This window comes from Protopterus annectens, chromosome 2.part0 (genome assembly GCF_019279795.1).
Source record: "Protopterus annectens isolate FY-2018-M chromosome 2.part0, PAN1.0, whole genome shotgun sequence".
Taxonomy (NCBI): Eukaryota; Metazoa; Chordata; order Ceratodontiformes; family Protopteridae; genus Protopterus; species Protopterus annectens.
In genome coordinates this window covers 1,309,633,957-1,309,657,349 of record NC_056728.1, presented here as the reverse complement: position 1 = coordinate 1,309,657,349, position 23,393 = coordinate 1,309,633,957, and the positions used below count along the sequence as shown (strand labels likewise).

At 39.5% G+C, this 23,393-nt stretch overlaps 1 protein-coding gene across 2 annotated transcripts in view; it reads right to left on the bottom strand.

Moving 5' to 3' along the window:
* Window positions 1-19,301: 19,301 nt before the first annotated feature.
* The window catches only part of SNX17 (sorting nexin 17), a 1,062,675-nt gene continuing 1,058,583 nt past the window's right edge, over window positions 19,302-23,393 (bottom strand). For both annotated transcript variants that reach the window (XM_044061496.1, XM_044061495.1), the window contains one exon: window positions 19,302-23,054. In XM_044061496.1, coding sequence (XP_043917431.1) covers window positions 22,935-23,054 — 120 coding nt within the window. In that variant the 3' untranslated portion in view covers window positions 19,302-22,934. The remainder of the gene's footprint in view (window positions 23,055-23,393) is intronic.

Genomic DNA, 23,393 nt, shown 5'->3' with positions numbered 1-23,393 from the left:
TGTACGCATACACAGTACATGAATAGAGCCAAGGTGATATTAATTGCAAAGTCACTGCCCAATAGTTGCCATATTCTTCAAGGATAGTGATTGGTATCTTAAACTGATTTTGAACTCTCAAACAATCAAACAGTTCCAAAAGTATTAACTTTGTGAAGTAATACACAGACACAATACCTGAATAGAGCCAAAGTGATGTCAATCGCAAAATCACTGCCCATAAGTTGCCATATTTTTAAAGAAAATTCTTTGATATCTTAAACTGATGTTTGGACCCGCAAATATCCAAACATTTCCAAAATGATAGCTTTTTGTATGACAAAGTCCAAAAAGTGTTGTTATCCCTTTAAATTTTCATATAACCAAAAGAATTGCTCATTAATATTAGCATAGTCCCAAGAGTGTTGCTCACTGCAGACAGAGATAAACCAAAGAAAATGTCCGCCCGGCGTCTAAATGTTGTTTAGCATTTGCTTTTTATGGCACCAAGATGTCCCAATTGAATGGTTTCCCTCCAAATACACCAAGAAATGATAAAAAAAGAGGAAAACAAACCTCCGGTAACCTATTGGCCCACAAACGACTTGTAGTATTATTCCTGAAGATCCTAAGACACCATACCGCTAAAGTCACATATAAAAAGAACAGCAGATGAATCCAACTCTTGTTCTTATGGTGGATAGTTACATCCAAAAGACACAGAGGCTCGATGATGATCACTTACTATCCATATATTCCAATGGTCGGTGATAAAAAGTATAAGGGGAAGGAATCCTCCTTCTACCGAAAGTTAGATGCTGCAGTCCAACAGCGAGGTCCAAACCAAACAATGTAAACTCCAAGCCTCGCCAGTACGGTATGCCCGGCCAAACCACAATCAAAAAAAACCACCAGAGGCCAGCAAATGCAGCTATAAACTATTTAATTGAAAATAACTATAATTCAGGCATGAAATGCCACTAAATACATAGTAATCCTGTTCAAACCAGTTTCGGCTTTGCAGCCTTCCTCAGTGAAAAAGCATTTCTCCTGCACAAAAAACTCATGAATATTTATACATACCACCAACCAATGGAAAGATGGTATGGTCCAACCCTAAGGCTGGTGTTTTAATCCTAATAATATATATGTACATAAGTATCATCAAAGTTATGTAAACCTCCATTGACAATATATATTAACATATATGGTAAATAATATACAAGAAACATAAAACAAAATGAACAAGAGTATAAATGTAAATAGTATACATAAATAGTTCATTTTTATTTTTATATTTGTGAGTTACTATTTATGTATACTATTTACATATATTGTAAATGGAGGTTTACATAACTTTGATGATGATACTTATGTACATATATTAAAACATATTAAAAACTGAGGAAGGCTGCAAAGCCGAAACCGGTTTGAACAGGATTACTATGTATTTAGTGGCATTTCATGCCTGAATTATAATTACTTTCAATTAAACCGTTTTTAGCTGCATTTGCTGGCCTCTGGTGTTTTTTTAAGTAAATTTAAGTCAGTTCTTTCAGCCATTCAGTCTCCCTATTTCGGGACTTGTTCTAGTAGGTCCTGACATTTCAAATGGCTACCCTTCTGAAAGAAGTAGGTTGCTCTTCTTTTCAGCTATGTACAGTCCAACATCATGGTCTAAAGGAGGAGCCCATTCCAACTCTGGAGACATCCATAAAGCTTTGGGAGTTACATCAGAAGACAGACATGGCCATCCATCTGTGGCTAACCTCCATGGAAAAAATTATACTGAAGCAATTACACAAAGTGAGCTTCAACCTTTCTCTTCATCTAGTAGTATAAAGCAGCACTGTGTTAAAAAAAAATGATAAATTACTACAAAGAGCAGAAATATGACTTACAATACTCCATTCTTCCTCAGTCAAATACTTTTCTGCTAGAAATCTTGTAACACTTGCAGCATCCAAACTTATCTTTCCACCTACAAAATTCACACTAGACAATTTCATTTCTATAGTTATTTTATGCTTCAATGACAAATTACTTTTTATGCCATACATTTTATTTTTCCTACTTTTATGAGTTTCTGCCATGTTAAAACACCACAAATCTACACATAAATGCTTAATATGCAACTGCTGCACTACTCTAACTCTCGAGGGGGTGGGTTCTCTATTCTGAAATGCTCTGCATGAAAAGATGTGTATATCACAGTGCAAAGATAGATGTTCCCCCAGTATTATTTATTTAACATTTGTTAACCAGGAAAGTCCGACTTAGAACAAAGCCAGTTTTCAGCAGAGGCCTGGGGAGAAACGCTCCAGATGCATGTCTTTCTAATAGTATTATGCATGTGGCACCATACAGACACAAGGGAAGGCACTGGACACCTCACAGTAATGCAGTGCCCATGTCAGCCACCTAGGGGATGGCACTAGAGACAAATTAGTAATATCCTCAGAGCCTGTGCCAGATATGGTGTGGGCTGTAAGGTGGAAAGAGTGTTTAGTCTTCCAGCTTGAAGATAATTGGATCTGCGCAAAGAAAAATTGAGCAGTCTGCAGGAGTTTTCAGGTCTGTGGTGGACAGAGTAAGCTAGACCCTCAGGCTGACTAGCTTGGAGGAGGACTTGCTCCAGTTGTCACAATCAGTGCAGAGAGAAACGTTCCCCCCACACCTTCAAGAACAAATGGGCTCAAGACCTATGGCAGTAGAGTCTGATCATCAGGAGGCAAAGGGAGAAAATGCATATAAAAAAATCACAAAAATAATAACTTGCATAGTTTCTGAACCACTGTGAGGTCAATAGACCAACAGCTACACAGTTCTTCGGTGCCAGTAAAATGTACCTTCTGGGTTCATGTTACAGTTTGGATAATTGGCTGCATTTTGAGAATTATGAATGAACGCAGGGGAGATTGCACAAAACAAAGGGAGAGAAATGATTGCTTTGAATGTGGCTGACAAGCTTGTCAGGCAACATCCAAATGTTAGAAAAACAGCACTCAGAAGCAGCATCTATTATGAAGGGACTGAGGTATCAAAGTGGGATGTATACCTTTTGATACAAGAATGCTACTTTTTTCCCCAGTGTGTGCCTGGACTGTGGTTGGGGAGGGGGGGATTATGAAATTCCACAAAGAAGGCAACAGAATGATGCAGGTTTATAACCAGTCACTAACAGTGAACACCAGTGTTCCACTAGTGAGCAAAACAGTTCCCTGTAAGTGACAATAAGCTTTAACACCTCTGTGTAACATACCACAACAGTAGCACAAAAGCTATTAGCACATACCCTAAGATATGTTAGTTAAATGGTCAATAGCTCATTCCCACTAAGCTATCCTGGGACACACCTCAAATTACACAATGAAACGTTTTGAGGCCTTATGCCTGTCACTTTAAGTCACAGTCAACAAAAAAATGAACAAAACAAACAAAAAAAGCTGAAGAATATCGTTCAGACACATTTTTAAATAACCAGCCCTTAATGATGGGAGTAATGTAACCATATACCATGTAAACTGCTACAGTGTTTGATGCAAAAAGTGTGCTATTTTTCCAATGAACTTTATTGACAAGCGCCATACCTTGAAAATTTTCTTGAGGCTAGAAATTACTAACAAGAAATCATGAAAGTCTGAACTCACAATACTTCAATAACATGAAATCATAGAAGAATGAACCCACAATGCTTCCCTACATACATTTATGGTTAGGCTACTATTAAGTGCAGCAACAGGGGAGTTTTATCTCCCAGTAAGTCAACTTGTCAAGTATGTCTCACAGGTGGAACACCTTACATTGAAAATTAACACGTGACCCTCTACTAGTGAAACCATAATGTAAGTGAGCAGCTGTTCCTCTATAGTAGTACATTGGCTTCGATTTCCCAGAATGTAATGCAGGGGTATACAAATCATTCTTCAGTACCCACATTGTCATAATTTTGTAGGTGTAGTCATGAGTGAAAAACTGTGTTAGCAGAAAAGCTACACATAAAACAAATGTCATAATCTTTCTTTTATTTTCAACTATTTGCAATTTGCAGTGTTAACGTGAGAGTATATCCGAACATGAAATTAACTATAAATATACAAAAGAAAGAGAAGTGGAACAGTCCACCAAGTAAAGAGCAAGACGCAAACGTTACCTTTCATTACTCCAGTATAAATTCTGACCATTTCTTAAAACAGTATTTTATGCTCATTTAATCTGCCATATAGTGTAATTCATGCTAGTATGATGTAGGCCTTTCATTATTTAACTGTTTAGGTTTTTGTTACTGAAACTGATCCTCTTCTCACAACAACCCTAGCAAATTGCCAACACTCATTCCAATGAATAATAACAATGGTTTAGATTTTCTGCTTTTGTCTAATCTGTAATGTGACCTTTTACTTGCTATTATGATCTAATCGCAGTTATGTATAGCCTAAATTAATTTGGCTCTGTAAATAGGCTCCTCTTTTTAGTTACTGTATGCTTAACTGCCAAATGCCAGGTCTAAAAAGGTTCAGAGTCTGATCATCAAATGAATAAAAGGAGCCTTTGAAAATGCAGAGAAACAGACTTTGTAACTGAAGTACATACTACTACCTATATAATAAATGAAATAGTGCAGCAGAAAAAAATAAAGAAACATAATACAGGAAATATCCAAGCACCTGCACAAGAAAATATAAAACATCAAAAGAAAAATGACTGCAAATGCAATGCAGTACAGAATAACGACAGAACCATATTTCAGGTTATGAAAATATATTTTTTATTTGCAATATTGCTCCTCTAAATTAAGCCTTAAAATGTACATACAAAATGGAACCTGCTGTTGCAGGAACATCGAGCTGGTGCATTATACAGAGAATGACGTACAGAGAAAAAAAAAACAGCAAGCGTAACAGTTTGTTAGTTCATGTAGCATTTGTAGCCACATAGCACGTAAGGTGCTTTACTCTTTTGCTTCTCAGCATCAGCAGAAACATACACTAGCTACAGCAAGTCCAGCAACAAACTTATTCTGCACATGTTTAATAAGTTGGGTACATACTGCACTTCGCAATGGCTTATTAAGTGACTTCCCAAAGAATCCTTACAGATGTAATTCACTGCCTGGTGCGTCAGTCACATGACCACATTAATTAGAAGTAAATTCTAAAGGTATCATGAACAGATTATGATAATGCTGCAAATCTACTTAGTTGGAAACTTAAGAAAAATAGCAGTAGTTACAAAATATCAATATCACTCTTGGGGGTACTTGCTCCTATGTTACATGCTGACAACATGCATCTCCCAGTTACATACATATAACTAGGTACTGACAGCCCACCTTCCTTAAACTTTTTACAGTAAAAATGTAAAAAATCTCCTATTGGGAAAGAGAAAATAGTTGGAATGTAGGGAAAAAGGATATGCCATTGAAGGAAAGGCAGAAGACCCCAAGGAAACTGACAGGCTAGTGTATTCCTGAAAAGCCAAGCTCTGTAGAGAACTTGATTAATACCCTCTGGAGAACAGCTGGAGAAAAGATACAAAAGAAACCTCTCCAAACATGGACAAATGTCTCAACAGAAAACTTCAAAGTAAGAAAGTCCAAGCATGGAAGGCATAAAATCAGAGGGGACAGAAAATCCCCAGCTCCAGGTAAAGCTACTAAATGTACAAGATACTCTAAGAGTTAAGCAGATCCCACTTGTCTGTCAGAGACTGACCACTAATTAATTAGACAGGATGTTCTAGATGTTTGAAAAGTGTGAAATAATAGACCTGGCCCTGCAGCTTAGTACTAAACAAACAGAATTTATGCCAAGAATGGGATAATTTAGATAAGAGAGACATAGTCACCTTGCCAGTTGATATATACAAGGACAGTTTCTGTAGTATATAACCAGATGGGATTTCCTCCTTTGATGGCCTCAAACTGATACACCTATGATTTTTTTTCTCATTTCTAGTGTAGCTCTGGCAGTGACACACCACAATGTCATCTGCCAGGTTATGAATGCCAGTCAAACATTTTGTTCTTCAGTTTCCACATCCAGGCAATGAATAATTAGAATAGATAAATAAACAGCAAAACCACATAATTTAGTAATTATAAACATACCCAGTTTACAGAAAAATGTATTACAGGATGTTCACACACACACACAGTGGCTGCAGAGAGTACTACTTATATACTGCAGAAGGCCTCCTTGCATCTAAACCTCACCACAACAATAAATAGGACGTGCTGGAGGGATAGATTCCTGTCCCAGAGACTTCCCAAGCTTTGGATCAAGATTTCAATCTACATTAGGCAGAGCTCCTCGCTAACACTCAAGAGAAACCTTGACGAGTGGATGGGATACAGAAAGTTTACCCCGGGGATCACTTCAGTGGCTCTGCTGGACAGAGGCACAGAGAACTAATCTAAGGGGGCGGTGAAAGCAAACACATTCTGGCTAGGCTTATAAATGCCTTTGGGCAGATAGCCTAGTATCTACCTATGAACTTTTGGAGCCTTCAGCAGTGGTTAACTGTTAGAAAGAATTCCAAGAAGGTGAAGGGGAGGGGAAAGTTGAGGGGGACAGTAGAAGACAACATGGGTGTAGTGCTACGGCAAGTACATAACTTTCACATCCAATGTTGTTTTTTTCCATCCTTCCTCAACTGATGAGACCCCCCAGCTACTTAAACACTGGAAGGCCTCATGGAAGGCTATTTCAGAGGACAGTGGAACCAAACAAGGCCCTAGACCTGGAGTGCAAATCTAACTTGTAATGGGATATGAACGTATGCACAGTGGACTATGTATCTGCAACCCAGATATCATCAACAGGAAAAGAAGCAACCACTCTTAAACAGAATAAGCTTTAGGATTGCAAGACAATGATGACTTTTTCTTTGTACACAGAGGAGATACACTCATATAATCAGCTGAAAAAGGTCACCTTAGGAACACCATTCCTCAGCTTGACAGGAGATGAGGAGAGAGAAATGATCTGTTTTCTTAAAGGTTTTATTAAGATGTTGGTAGAATCTCAAATGGCGATGGATCTCCAACAAATGCAAAACGTACTCCTCTTTGTCAGAAAAGTTGAAAGAAAACTGGCAAGTTAATTGTCTAGATCAATGTAAATTCTGATGCCACCTTGAAAAAGTGAAACCCTATCTTTGTGAAATATAAAATAAGGCAGCTTACAGGAAATGGCCTAAAACTCTGAAATTCTTTGAGTGGAGGTAACAGCTAGCAGAAAAGGTAATTTCCAAGAAAGATATTTCAGTTCAGTCACAGCCGGTACACGAGGAAGTTTGGTCAAAGCCTGGAGTAAAAGAAATAACATCCCAAGGAGGAACAGCGTCTCTTAAAGGATGGCAAAAAAGAAAAGTGCCCTTAAAAAAAGCTTTAGGTAACTTTAAGGAAGCAATACAAAATGTGTTTGTTTTCCACACAAAAATATAAGACTGCAGCCATTTGAACTTTAACAGTAGAATAACTATCCCGTACTTGGAATAGACCAGCTATACAGTCAAAAATAGAAGGAAGTGGGGCTGAGAAGTGATCTATGCCCCCTGTCAGAAGCCCACATGGAAAATCTTTTCCATTTACTACTGTAAACCTTTCTAGAAGGTTTTTGAGATGATGTTAGGATATGAAGCACCTGAGAAGAATACTTGGGTTGTCCAGCTATCATTGCAACTGCAGAAACCATACAATTAATTTCAGGGTCATTATATCTAAGTGAGGCTTGCTGGACAGATGAGAAATGAGATCTAGGAGAGGTTCCAGGACCCAAGGAGGGTGAATCAAGTGAGGCCAAAAAAAAAAAGGGGAACCATACCTGCCAAGGATAAAAGGGAGCGAGGAAGATCACCTTTGCCACATGGCTTTCTAAATAAATTTCGGTATGAGGAAAGTGGGCAGATAAGCATATAAGACTCAGTGGCCAAGCATGGACTAAAGCATCCATCAATGACTCCCCCCTCCTGAAGAATTAGGGTAAAGTAATTGCTGCACATGAAAGTGGATGGGGTCATCACAAAAGAGGTCATAGCATGGTTAGCCCCAGTGGTTGAAGATCTGTGCAGCCACAGTTTGATTGAGAGACCATTCATAAGACAAAACAATGGACCTGCTGAGCTTGTCCACTAAAATACTGGCTTTCTCATGGATACATTTGGTCTCAATGCAAACCCTCACAGCTTCTCAACATAATGGGTACGAGCATTTGTACCCATGTTAGTTGATGCACCAAACTACTGACATGTTGTGTACCTTAATCAAAATCACTGTCCTGGGAAGGGAGCCCTGAAAGGCCTGCAACTCAAGGAGGACAGCCCTCATCTCCAGGACACTGATATGAAGACTGGCCGTAGTGGAGGTCCACATGACTTGAACATTCTTACCCTCGAAATATCCTACCCCAGAAAGGAGGTGTCTGTAGTCACTGTGGCCGGGGGGGTGCAGAAGAATAAAGGGGCAACCCAGGGAAACTAGATGAGAGTCCAACCACCACTGAAAATGTCTGCATATCCTGGTGAGACAGATGTGGAAATGCATGGGATGGAATAACACAGATCACTGAACCTTGTGTGTCTACTGTAACACTTGTGCAGAATCTGGCATGAGTAACAAGAGTTATAGAGCCTGCCATGGGCCCTAGGAGATACAGAATGCACCTGGCTGGTGGTTTCTGGATGGAGAGAACTGCTGACAATAGCTGCTGCAGGGTCAAGCTTCTCAACTCTAGGAGTCTAGCTACTTCTAAAGTTGTATCCAAGTGAGGCCCTAAGAACTCCATTGTCTGAATGGGAGTTAGTTTGGACTTTCCATGATGATTATGATTCCTAGTAGGTTGCAAAGCTGGAACAAGGTATTCCTAGCTTGGACTAACAGATTCTTGGTTGCAGAATTTATGAGCCAGTCATGCAAATATGGGAACACCAGGAACCCTTGCACTCTGGAATGATGAGCTGTGAACCACTGCCATGCATTTGGTGAACACCCGGGAGGCTGGATGAGAACAAAGGGCAGGTCCCTGAACTGGAAGTGACTGTCTACCAGCAAGAAGCGTGGGAACCTTCTGGCCCATCTGGCTGTTTTTACGTGATAATGTGTCCTGATGGTGCACAAAGCACATCCAGTTGTAGACAGCAGAAATGAACACTCAGTAGGCCATAACAGCATCTAGAGTCTACAAAAGTGACCAAGGAGAATTGTGGCAGAATGCAACAAAATGGCATTCTTTCGCCAATGGCTTGTCTTTCTCAGCTTGTACTGGAACACTGGGACTAGAAATTGAGAGAAGGTTGTGATGAATAACTTCTGAATGTAGGCATCACTGTCTTATACTAGAAACATTTCCATGGTATTAACAGCACTAATTATTGACCGCTCTAAGACTCTGGTACAACCTAAGCCTAAACACATTTTAATTTGATCTGCACTACCCCAGTGAAGACTTTAAACCACTCCAAAGTAATTAAAAATCTAAACAGCATTGGTATATTCACACAAAACATTTAATGCAAAAAAATATAAAAGTAAAAGTGGAAATCTGGTTATGAAAAGTGATTGACAGGATCTACTACTCAAGCACTTCAACTGGCCAAAATGATGAGCATTTTACTGATTACAATGGGATGTTCCTAGTGGTATATTTACAGATGTATTTCACTTCAGCTTTTCCACATTTTAAAACTAAGCATTTAGTCAAACAGATCAGCTATTATGATTAGAACACGGGATTATTCACTCGAAGATGATGAGGATGTATATGGAATAAATACCCAAGTAAAATAACGGCACTTTACACAGTAATAAATACGTCTACACTGAAACTGGAGAAAAGCAGCTACTTTTACCAGCCTCTGAAGTTCTTCTGGTTAAATGAAATATGCAGTTAAATGCGAGCTCACTTTAAAAACATTTAAGCACACCTGTGCATTTTCCCTGATTAGATGTCAACTTATGGCATTCGTTGGAAAACAAAATGACTGATCTTGCATCTAAAAGATGTAGCATGCCAAAAACAGCAAGGGCTGCTGTTATGTTTTTAAGATAGAATGGTAAACTGCCCACATGAGCATAACTTCTTTAAGTGGCTCAGCAGTGCTCAATGAAATCCAAAGAAAGACAAGTTAAGAAAAATTAGAAGCTTCAGAGCTGTAAACTGCTAGCTATATGTCTAAGATTGTGTGTGTGCCCATCTATACTACAACTAGTGTTATCTTGGTGCATGACACCCTCAATTAACGTCATCCCTCCTTTTGTGCACTACTGGAAAACAATGTCCTCCTTTCCAACCCAATGAATCGAACAGGTTACAAAAAGATGTTTTACAGATTTACCATGGTGGACTACCCTACTGCAGCATTGGATGTGAAGAACCCTGTACTGCCCAGCAAACACAGTTGCAATAACATACAAAAGTTAATGCACTTGGAGACAGGACAGGGTGAAGCAAATGCAACCCAATACTTTGCTTTAGTGTGAAACTCATTTATATACATTTTGATGACCAGGGTAGTCTCAACTAAGCCAATGTCCTGTACTTAGGGGAAAAATAATGCGTACTAATTGCATGCAGGGGAGCTATTCTGACCAAGAAACTGAGGAACTTTACCTACTCTTTTCAATAATACAGATCTTTCTCTAGCACTGAAGTTTGTGCAGTAGTGACACAGTGACTGTGAATAAAGCAGTGTGAGTGACCACGTTTACATGTAGCAATGCAGTGAACCTAAGAAAAAAGCAAAGAAATTGCAGTCTGCTGCTGAAGTGTGTGTGTGTGTGTGTGTGTGTGTAGATATATATATATATATATATATATATTTATATATATTTATACACACACACAAAGCATTTCAATATGTGAACAGACAAAAAAAAACAAGTACAGGGAAACATTTTCATAAAAAGCAAATTGTCTTGGATTTCTAGAATAACAGCTTAACAAGGTCTCAGTGTTGAAAAAATGTAGGAAAACATTAAAGCCATTATAGTGTGACTATGCTATAGAATGCAGGTTCTACACACTACTGTAGAAAACATTACTAAAAACTTGTAATAGACCTGAAATGTGTATGTACATCAGAAGTATTACTAAAGTATGCCATATGGCTAACAGTAACGGGGATAATCCTTGAGTTAGTACTGGTCAGCCATTATTTACATTATTCCATGGCTACCACAAAAGGGTACAACAGAAACAAGCAGCTGAAACTGAACACAACAGACAAAAGGGAATGGGTTTAAAGTATTACAGCTAGGAAAAACTGAACAGACAGTGGGGGTTGGATTACATCGAAAAGGAAGTAGCCGGAGAAAAAACACCCATCAACACTCAGGTAGGTGCAAGCCATGTATGTACGCATTACTCTTTGGTTTGAGGCACCAAAACTGACCTAAATTAAGTGGGTTAATCAGAACTGCAAATTGAAGCAGATGCAGGAATTGAACTATTGAACTCTAGTGAACAGGATAAAACACATATGCAGCCTGCTGCCTTATTCCACTAAGCTTCACCATCATCCATTGTTAACAATGTTTTGGTTACTCTTGTATAGTGGAACTGAGTGGCAGGAGAAAAGTTTGCTACACCTCACTCAGGCACCATCTTACCCGGTTTCCCTGTGTTTTTTGTCTGTGCACCTGTCGAAATGGCCAAATTATTTGGGAATAAACCCTACATTACCCACTGGATTGCTGCCAACTGGTTCCCATATAGGATTCAACAGGTCAGGAAAGAGAGAAACTACCTTTGCATAAATAATAGTCACCAGTTGAGTCCCAAAGTTCTTGGTACTAGGGACTCTCCAGTTTGGCATCTACTTTGCTGAACTACAGGCAAACACCACGGGTCTCTGGCTGACAAAGTCTGCTGACCGCAAGTTAGGAGCAATGAATGAATCCCAAAATTACCTGTCCATTCTTCATGAAGGCCTGTCCCAAACAAATAACTGCTGCCAGAACCTGGACTAAAACTAAATACCAAAAGTGCATTATAGTATACCTTGGGAAACCCACTACCCCAGGAAATCATCACACTGACAATATGCCCAAGAGATTCAACACTCTAGTCTAGGATTTAAGAATACATGTAGCAACCTTATATTTGACCAACGTATGTCCAAAGTGGTAAGAAAGTCTCTTTATGCTGAGCAGCTTACAAGCAAAGGGATAGCCTTCAGGTCTAGGGATGTCACTGTACCCCTTTACTTAGCTCTCATCAGGTCAATCAAGTACAATGCCTCACTTCTGGCAAGTAACTGGCCAGGCATATGCAACAACTGTAAGTCTCACACAGATTCCACACAAGAGCCTAAAACTTTCTACACAGACTGTCTCAGAGCACTGTCATGGTACTTGGTATCTCACAGACTGTAGAAAGGGAACCTGTGTCTGGTTTATGTGGAATCCTCTTTTCCCCTGTATTGATAGACACACTGCAAATCTGCAAGTCAACTGGCATCAGAAATACTCATTCCAGGGACTTCAGCCTCTTCTCTAACTTAAACAGGGTGGTCTGGAGAGACAAGATGCATGTCTCAGAGTTACCACTACTCTGGAACAGACTCCCCCCTCCATGTAAAACAAAGTTAAATCCATTTCCCTATTCTGGTGTAACCTGGATCTATGGATAGGAATGAGGAAATCTAGCCCAGATAGAGGCAGCATTTAAGTGTTCTTCCTACAATATGGTCAATATAAGCAGTCAATGGTACTCCCTAGAAACAATAACTGTCTCTCCCAGAACTAATGACTATCCCATGGACAGTATATAAATATAGATGCTGGAACTAGATATGGGTAATTTTAACTAATGAGGTAATCATCTAGACTTTAAATGGCTTGCAAGGCCATTTAGCCTAACATTCACATATGAACGTATAAAGGTTGCTTACTGAGCTCCACCAGCACCTCCACCCCCAGCCATTATAATTTCAATCAAGTGAGCTATTATAAGTCTTTCTGCTAGCACAGCCAGTATTATGCAAAAAGGATCTCCGATAAAAAAACTGAGAAACTAGAAGGGATGTTAAGATGCCACTGCTAATAAGGACAAAGTACTGATGCTGGCACCAATAATGCAGTGCAGTAAAGGTAATATGTATAGCCTGGTATCGGCTACAGATACTGCGGAAAGCTTCAGTGTAAGCCACATGCATGATAAAAAGGGACAACAAGCCCTTGGATATTAGCACAGTTTCTAAAAACACAAGCACAAGGGTTGGAAGCCACTGCTGAGCTGGGACCCACAGCATAGAAAAGTCACTGCAGCACTGGTTATAAGGCTGTAATTCCAGAGGCATCAAGAAGGAAGAATAGACCAGGAATCCATGGAGACAATGTTCATTATGAATCGCTTGCATACTTAGTTAAAAAGGTGATACAAGGACAGCAAGACAGGAACACAGATGTTGCCACTAGAAATAGCAGCTTTTTCAACTGGCAGAAATAAAAGCTTAGCTGAAGGAAAGGAAAATATTTTCACTGCCTGTTGAGTGGTTAAAATAAAATCCCTGAAAAGGAATAAGGAAAATGTTCTGTTCTGTCTCGTACTCTGATCATGTAAGCCTCTTCATTACTCTTAGGCTACTCTCAAATAGTAGCCACATGTTTAGCTGGCTATTTTAAGGAGCTGCAGCCCTTATATAGAAATGAAAGCCTTGCAATACGTACTCTCACAAAAGACTTGCACAACATCAAAGAAAACACCACACCTCAGCAAAACAGTTATGATGTATGCTATCCGTGGTTAAGGCACTAAAATGTGAAAGCATCCTGCAGTCAAAGAAAGAATTTGGCATATGGAGCTTGGCACCATGATGTGAGGTAAATCATCATTCTCTGTGATATTACAGTTTAATGTGAGATGCAGTACAGGCAAAATCCACTATGATCATGGGAATATGAAAGAGTATTTTATGTAGCAGAGTACGTACTTCAACTTTTTCTTTAATCTCTGGTGTTACTGTCTTTTCAATTCAGCCCCTTCTCAAATACTTGTTCCCTTATAGTGGTATGAGGGCTGACAGAGGTGCCATCATTTAGACAGCCATCGGGGTGGTTCAGGATTTTTTCACTTAACCTTAATGCCCCCCCCCCATGGATGCTTGGCTCATGTAGTGGAAGGGAGATGTGCAGCAGGCTGACCATGCTGAACATTCCTGACTTCCACACAGGATGTTGACTACAGGCAGCCTTGCCTCTTCCTTTGAACACAGGAAGTCCCCCCCCCCCACACTGTTTCCTTTCTGTTCACCAAGCAGCTGTAACCCTCCCCTCCCATCTCCTTGGGAGACACTAGTCAGACATGCCCATTTATTCGTCTCCCTGTGTACCTGGATCCACCAATGCTAGGGCCACTATCTGAACCTAGGTCTCAGTAAGGGCTCCACATCTCTGCTCCATGCGGCAAGGCATGTGAAAAGATAGCAACCTATTATATATCTAAGGTTTCTAGGGTTACAGCTCACACCAAGCAGTAACCAAGAATTTTATGAAAAACAATCAAAAACCCTTCCTGGCACTTTGCTTGACTGTAGACTTGTAAGTGTAGCAGTTTAAAGGTGCACAGTTCTGATCCCCAAATGAAAAGTCGTAATGAGACTATAACTGGATCCCAGTACCATCTTTTGTACCTGGAAGACAGTGGTGCAAGGACAAAAACAAAATTCATAGCATATGGGAATTATTGTTAGCACAAGAATGGAGTACAGGGTGTGGGAGTTGGTATAATGGGTAAGGTGTTTACCTCACAGGCACAAGGTACAGGATTTGATTCTCACCTTTGGAAGGGAAATTGGCCCACAAAGGCAGCTAGCCTAGTACTTACTTATGAACCTATGGAGTGAGGGTAGCCCTTTCAGCCTGTTTGCTCTTCCATATGCATGTTATGACTGTCAAGTTAGTATACTGAAGTAAAAGCAATGTTGAGCATGCAGGAGGGCTTGTCCCTGCAAAAAAGTACTTTAAGAGCATTTTAAATCATTTGTATGATTCTTTGTTCTTGTCACTTGCAGATCTGTTATCTGTTGGATTTCATTATCAGTGCCTTTCTATTAACATTTTGTAATGCTGAGAAATCCACGGATGTTGCGTTCCTTGCTTTAGCCTCCACAAACATACAATTCTGCTTTTATGCCATTAAAACACACCTGAAATAACACTACTGATACAAAATACTTAAATTTCACAAAAGGGCATTTTTGCAAGGAGGGAGGCCATTACCCCTTTGCACCTGACACACCCCCATTCTCTAAATATACATGTTCTGAGGATGCATAAACTTCTAATAGAGGAAGGTTGATTTATTAAGCTATAACAGACGATGTTGGTGTGGTATATTGAAGATTTACCCACGGTTGGTATGGTTTAATCATGAAGGAGAAGCCCAAGTGATTAAATAAAGCCAACCGTGGGTAAATCTTCAATAAACCACACCACAGAGTTGGTTACGGCTATTATACAGTGACATTATTTAAGAATAAAAATACTTACTTTTCTTAAATAATGTCTATGTATAAGGCCTCCATGGTGCCCATCCACATTTTTTCAGTATCCTGGGGCTTTGTCTGATGTACTGCGCATGTGTTTGGGACTTCTGTTCCCACTCTTACGCGGTACATCAGTGCTGTAAAAAGGAAGATTTCCATTTTCTTTTTTTTATTCAAAAGAAAAAAGAAACCGGGAGACTTAACTTTCGGGAGAGCCGTTTCAGCCAAAAATAAAAGGATAATCAGGTAAGTTTCTTCAGTTTTGCAGAACATACCCGATTATTCTATTTTTCTTTGCACCATTTCCCTTGTTCATTTGAGGTCTTCCATTTTCTTATCTGATGAAAAAAAAAGAAAGAAAAGTAAAAAAAAATTACGAGGTATACTAATGGGAAAAAAGTCCGGGCGACCGGACCTTTTTCCATTGGTTTATTCTTGGATTTACAATGGGCACCCTGGTTGGGCTGACCAATCGGTGTGCTCGTTTTTGAATATTAATGGCCAGTTACTGTATAATAATAAATATCACATTTTTCTCTTTAACCTAAGTCAGCAGACCTCTGAATCAGTATGAAACAGAAACAAAGCAGAAAACCAAACCAAAGTGGCATATGAATCCAAACATTTGCAAAAAGTTCACAACATTTAGCCTGCTCTGGTGGTGGAGAGGGATAAAACCCTGACTACAGCCTAGGTGACCACAATTTGAGTAGCAGCTTGGAAGCCTGAAGCAAAACGGCTGACAGTCCCCATCCTTGGGGGTGACATGGTAGTTCCTGCCCAACTCATGCCACTGCTGTTATGCTGGAGCTTCAGATGAAGAACGGAGGCCCAGCAAGATGCAGGGAGCTGTGTCAGGAAGATGTAAGCACGCCATGCAAGCCAGTGATGGCAGCTCATCAGGGCATGTGGAAGGAGTCTGCATGCATGGACAGAAGTGTACAGGTGGCCCTTTTGAAATGTTGGAAGTGCTCATCTAACCAGCAAGGTAGGGTTAGGTCAAAAAAGAAATGCTCTCATTGCTGGAATGATTGTAAGAATATATTATAAATATAATGTGTGTATATGAATACACGCAAACAAAATCAGCTATTCTGCTGGAGTGACTTGAAAGGAGAATTCATTTGGTATCACCTTGTAGTGATAACAAGTGATGTTTGCAAGACACCTCTGAGTAACAAAAGGATAATGGGGAAGCAAAACAGAAACCACAGCACTGACAGACTATACTCGGAAAAAAGCAGAGTCCTCAGAAGGGAACCTGATGGTCATACTGTAGCCTAACCTCTCCAAACAAGCTAATTACAGCCTTGCTACAAGAGGACACCTAATAATTAGATCACTTACAGTGACACCTAATAATTAGATCACTTACAGTGGCCCAGCTTTGTATTTTCAGTTCCCACACACTACAAAACCTTGATTAGAAGAAGGAACTGTGAAACACCTATGCTTTAAATCTGTCATGACATGGTATGGCTGATAGGACTCCCTTGCCAAGAAACTGGCATCACTGGACTGTGGGCAGCTTCAGAAAATTAGGCTTACATAAGTAAGTCCCTCATATTAAGACTAGAGGAAATTATAAATCCACTTGCACAGGAATCACTACAGACCTGGTGCCAACCTTAGAGAAAATGCTGGAGATAGTGTCCTACAAACAGATGTAATATGCCATTCAGATGGCATGAAAACATGCACTGACGCACTGATAATGACAGCAGTGGCATCCATCACCGTCCATGAAAAAGCCATTAAAGGAGACATAAGAGTAATACTGGGAGCAGCAGTGAGGTAAGAAGGCTCAACCACATGGAATCCTGCAGGGCTAAATGCAAATTTCTACTAGCAGACGGCTAGACAAGGAAAAACAACCGCTACTGACCTCAAAGTGCACAGACTTTGCCCTGAATACCAAGACAAGAACTGCTATATTTAAAAAATAGTAACAGTCATAACAAAGACCTAATGAAATGCAGAAAGAGGCTGAAGTACAAATTGCAAGCACAGCATTAGTATCAACATAACTGTATTAAAAACAGAACTTGAATTAGTGGGATTCAGCAATAATGGAGACACTGACAACCAATGATTTTAGTCACAAAGGTCTAGGGCTGCTAAGAAACGTCTACTTCAGATTTTAGACTGGGGAGATTTTCGAGGTCATAAAAAGAAGGCATACAGTTAGGTACCTTTGTTTGTTTATCACAGAGTGATAATTATGACCTCAATAACAGATTCTGACTGGTGTGCCTGACATAATGGGCACAGTACCCATTAAATACTATGTTGGGGAATACCCACAAGGACATCAAGGTGGGAAAACATTACAAATGACACTCGATGGTTCAGAAGATGATGGTTAAATAATATTTTATAGTTTTTTTTAAGATTTCAGAAAGGTCAAGGATTCCTAACCATGTACAGTGCTGCACATATCATGTCTGATCATGTTCTGAAATGTGACTTCCCTAAGGGTTGAATGTTTTCCTGACTTTCCACTACATCCAAAGAAACGGCTACGTAGAAGACCTAGGAAAGAATGACAAGGCTCATGGATTCTACTCTCCGTGAATATTTAGATTAGAAGAGAAAAAGCAATACTGCTGATGATTTAATGTTGTCATCTAATAGAAGCTCACAAAGAGAACTGATGACCATGGCTCATGCATAAACCTGGGAAAGTACACTATGGCTAGATTGGGTAGCAGACAGGCAACCAGTTAAGGATTCTATGACTGACACAAATTGTACCAGACCCAGTCCTTGTAAATGACATACTGTCAGCTCAGGTAGTCTAGTTATCACTGTAAAAGCAATAGTCTGTGATAATTAATAATTGAAGATTATCAAAATCTCTAGTAATTTCAGAACAGCAAACTGCTTATAGAGTTCATAAAGCAAAAGAGGCTTGAATTAATACTTTTAAAAACCCGAAGCTCAGAGAATGAGGGCTACAAAGACTTGTGTACAGACCAACTCAAGTGGGTGACTTCTGTTATTGTCATTCTTGAGGACTGAGAGACTGATTTTTGCCACAGTTCACTCAGAGAACTGGCTTGGCATACTTTGCTAAAACGTCCATTACTCTCTCATCCACTGCGTTCCACAGATACAGAATATAGTAGTAGTAAAACAAATGTTTTAATGCAGTTCAAAATGGGCTATGCTGCAGATCAGATCCCAGACAAGAAACACATACTTCAACTAACATCTTTCTTGAGCAGCAGAGTAAAGGAAAGGTGTTGTCAGGTAGATTAAACTGCAAAGGGTAATAATGCTGCAAAAACTGTGAGACAGCAATTGATGAGGGATATTAGCATAAAAGAACAGAAAAGGAATACATATACCATTACCTTACACTGTAAAGTGACAATGACAAATATTGCTGATGAATAGTCATACAAGGCAACTATAAAGCATGGGCAGAGTGCTGAATACTGCCTGGCAGTGGAGGGTCCTTGCAGCCAACACTGAAGAGCGATCCATGGTAAAACACCACACAGCTAGGCACATTCAATACAATGCTGAGAAAGTAACTAACAAACACTTTACTTTGATCATTATGACTTGTCCTAAATACTTCTTTTATAGTACAAAATAAATATGAAACAGTCTGCCAGCTATGCAAATGCTGAGAATTTCCTCCACTGTTGACAAGAAATAGGGGGTAGCTGTTAGTACAGGAAAGTTAAACACAACAACATGAATTAGCTTCTTTTTAACAAATGACTGTTGTTGTGCAAGACCCCCCTCAAAACACCCCATCACAGTACTTGACTTCAGCATGTAAAGAGCCATTAACATAACATTTACATAAAATGCAGACACCAAAATGAAAAGGGCTTCAAAGCAAAATTTAAACATTACATTCAATTTCTAGTTTGTAAAATACACTAAACATTACAGGATATTAATTTCATTTGCTGTAAATTGTAAACATATTTAGCAAGAAAAAACTTAATGGTAACATAATTCTGTAAACATTAATTTGTATTATAATACACATTTTTGATTACAGACTCTTAGTTTGTTACTGATTTCCTTTTAAAGAATTATGTTTGAACACTTCTTTCTCAGGTGTGTACAAATAAAACATTCTGTGCAAAATATTTTAACAAATGATTTGGCATTTTCTGACAACTGGATCCATATTCTTTCACAGCCCTTGCTGTGAGCTTAGCAAGGCTCACTGCAAGGATGCAAAGCCTGTCACAGCGTAGGCCTTTTCACATGTCCATACTAGTCCAGATTTGTGCAAAATGATTACATTTCAAGTGCAAGCAGACCTATAGCACTGGCCCTTGAGAGATTTTATCAGATCTTGTAGCTAACTGGAAAACAGTTCCTTAAAGTGTTTAATGTAGCTTATTTTCTTTGGGCAAAGATGCAAGTTACCTTTCAGTACTAACTCCAATGCACTAAGTTTCATAAAAGTCACATTAAATATCTTTCTGGAACAATATACTCAATAAAAGTCAGTTTCATTACACAAGCAGGTTTACAGTAAGTGCCAACTACAGCATGCTCTCTGCCCCATAGGCACATGGTGCTCTGCACAGTTTAGATGAATCCTTGTGAACACAGCCTGGTGATGAAATCTCAATGCATGCAATAACTTGAGCAAACAGCGGCCATCACAAAACCAGCCTTAACATTTTTTTTTCAGTGTAATGTTCTACAAGCTTAAGGTACACGCCAACCCCAAATCCTTTTACTACACAGGGAATGAAAAACACAGTAATTATTAGTAACGGTAATGCATCTCTGATTTAACAGAGTAAAGCTGAATAAAAATGAATTCTGCTCCGACGAGTGTTGAAGCCAATGTGCTGTGGCCAAGACTGCTGCCACAGAAGTGAGTTTAACATGGACCGTCTTCACTGAAAACAGCGTTTACCTACAAGTTACACAGCAGAACACATCAAAGTGAGATGGAATAAGTGGCAGCGTTCTGGTGCAGGGGCAGAGCATCGACATGCGTCACTAACAACCCAAGTCTGACAAACAGGCCTGGGACTGGAGAGTCGGTCCAGAGAGACGACTAAGTGGACAGAATCTGCTCTCCTTTCCCAAGGAATGGCTTAAGATCAAATCATAGGCTACAAGCTACTCCCAAGCAAAGCAAAGGATTTATAAAAGACTATGTGATTGTGCTGACTCTGCAAGTGCAGTGGTTTTGGTCCTGACTGTAAGCTGGTGTTGGAGGAGAAAGATGGAAAGGGATGTGACTAAGAAGTCAGGACCAGACTGTGCATTTCAAGGAGATGGAGCTCGTGGAAGTCCTAACATAATACCATCCCTGGGAAATCTCAGAACTGTGCCTCATTTCAAGTGTGCATCTGAAACATTCACAAAAGTGCACTCAGCAGCTAGGCACAGTCACGTACTGCAAACGGTTTTGGCTGTAGCCCCTGGCTTTTTACCCCCCCCCCTTTTCTAGCATGTTTCAAGGGTAGGTGTGGAGTAACAAACAGGAACAAACAGGCCAGCAGGGACATGGCATCCCATGTGAGTGGGCAAAACAGATAAATAAAGGTACATTAGCAATGACAGACTGAGATGCAGTATGTAGGGTACAGCATATACAGCAACTCATAAACCACCTGCATCAACACACACACCTGCATGTCAGTGCTAGGCAACAGGCTGAGTTGCAAAAATCACAGCAACATATTCTTTCCATGCATTGTGACACATCATTGCCACTCCTGACTCTTGGTCCACTGCATGGACACCAGTAAGATGGCTACTGGAAGGCAAGTCTTCCCTGAAGAGGCAGACCTCCCCCCCCCACACACACACACACCCAGAATGATATAGACTGCTGATGATGTTATGGTAAAACAAATGGGCCAGTAAGTGAATGATGTCATGAAGACAGAGTTCTACAATGAAGAACTGAGGAAGGCTGGACAAAATAATCATGCTGACTGCTTTGACAAGCAGGTAATTAGAACTTAAAAGTATAAAAATACATTTCTCTACCATCGGTATCTGAACTTTACATCTGGGCAATGTGGGGTTCTGTAACAACATTAATTCTGCCAAAGAATTAATGAGCATGAATGCTACATACAAATAAACAACAGGAACTCACACTCTAGGGTATAATGGCCTCTATACTGCAATCTATTACAAATTCTAACCTAAGTAAGCTTAGTGATGCATTGCATTAGAAGCCCAAATCCTATACCACTGGCTCAGAAATGGTGCGTGTGTGTATCATGCATTATTGAACAAGCATTCCTTTCAGAAATCTAACCATACGCACTGTTAAGACAAACCCTGGAAAACAACATGTCTGCAAACTCTGTCTTCTCTGAGTAAGGACATTCTGGGATTAATTTTGCATGCTAGCTTTCACAACCAAAATACAATTATTGTTAGTGTCATTTAAATCTGGCATAGAAGCTGACAATAATTCAGACTATTTTTTACGAAGGCTGGAGTTGAACAGCAGTGAAATACATCACCTCCAAAAGCCTAGTATTCCAAAGACCAGCTGGCACAAACAAAAAAGATTCAAACCTAGCAAAGGTAAAAGAAGAAGTGAAAACTCTAAAATTTACCACAAAGCTGTTGTGCAAAGCTGATCTGCATTAATTTAACACAATAAACTGAAACTGTAATTCTCCATCTCTGTCTTAGCGGTTTCTTTATGGCAGGCAGGGGTACTACATTTTTAGTGCAAAATATAAGTGCACAGTTGAAATGCAGCTTTTTATACAGATAGTTGCACCTCATTTCTTTTTATTTCTGGCAATATACTTAACGTAATAGCTCCACAAAACTGAAAATCATCCTACTAGACCAGTAAAATGACAACAAGAGGGGCAACTGCCTCTAGATAAAGTATATTTTAATGTAAACACCTGCAAATGTTACATTACCTTGGGAGCAACAAATTCTCTACAGACTGACTTACATTCTTAACTTCAAAGCTTACTGTACATCTATGCCTTCCCTCAACATTATCAACAAATACATGACTATAAGTGCTTAGCCAGGTCCTGACATAGGTGCCAGCCTTGGAGAGGCTTGCTTATCATATGTTCAGAAAGGCCACTAACATCTTTTATTAACTTATAACTGTGAGATTCTGCACTGAATGGTATAAATACATATCCAGTTTGAAAATATATACAATTGCCCACTGACTCACAAAGCTTAAAGCCCCTCTCCCAAGATCTAGAAGAGAGCAAGGTGAAAGCACCCAAAATGTTCAATCGTTTACATCTATGAGATGTGCAAATGACAATGAAAGCAGCATTTCCTGCAGCTTTGCTCAGGCTGCATACCCCCTCTCCCCCTACCAGAAAAGTAGGATCTAAAGGGGTAACAGCCATGAATGAATAATAAAATGGTACCCCAAAACATACTAGGGAAGTAAGACTTCAGCATGTAATGTGATAAAATCTGCTCTCTGACCAGCACTGTAGGCCCACACATTAGGAGAAATGTATTGCTTATAAGTCATCATCTCCGATTCCTTCAAAGGCAGAGTTGCTATGGAAATCATTGGCACTCATGTCATTGGTAGAGTTGGAAGTATTCATTCCTCGCAGGCTAACTGATGTAAGTTTCGCCTAGAAGGGGAAAAAAAAGACTTCAAATGGATGACTGAGACTTCTAAAAGTTGCGTTACATTTTATCAAGCTTTATTCAGATTATAAACAAAGCATCAAGATGCTTAAGGATTCATACTGTATACAGAAAGTTTCTTAAAGCAGTTATACAGTGAAAATTTGCTATGCAATTTATTTCCTTTTTTAATTATTTGTTAAGGCAGTATGCATTCATCTGCTTATATACAGGGATTAAAGCTAATGTTTTAGCTTAGAGACAAACATAAGCTGGAAAAAAAACACAGTCATCAAAGGGGGAGATATATCATGAGGGGAGTTTGCAGATGATAGAAGACTGAA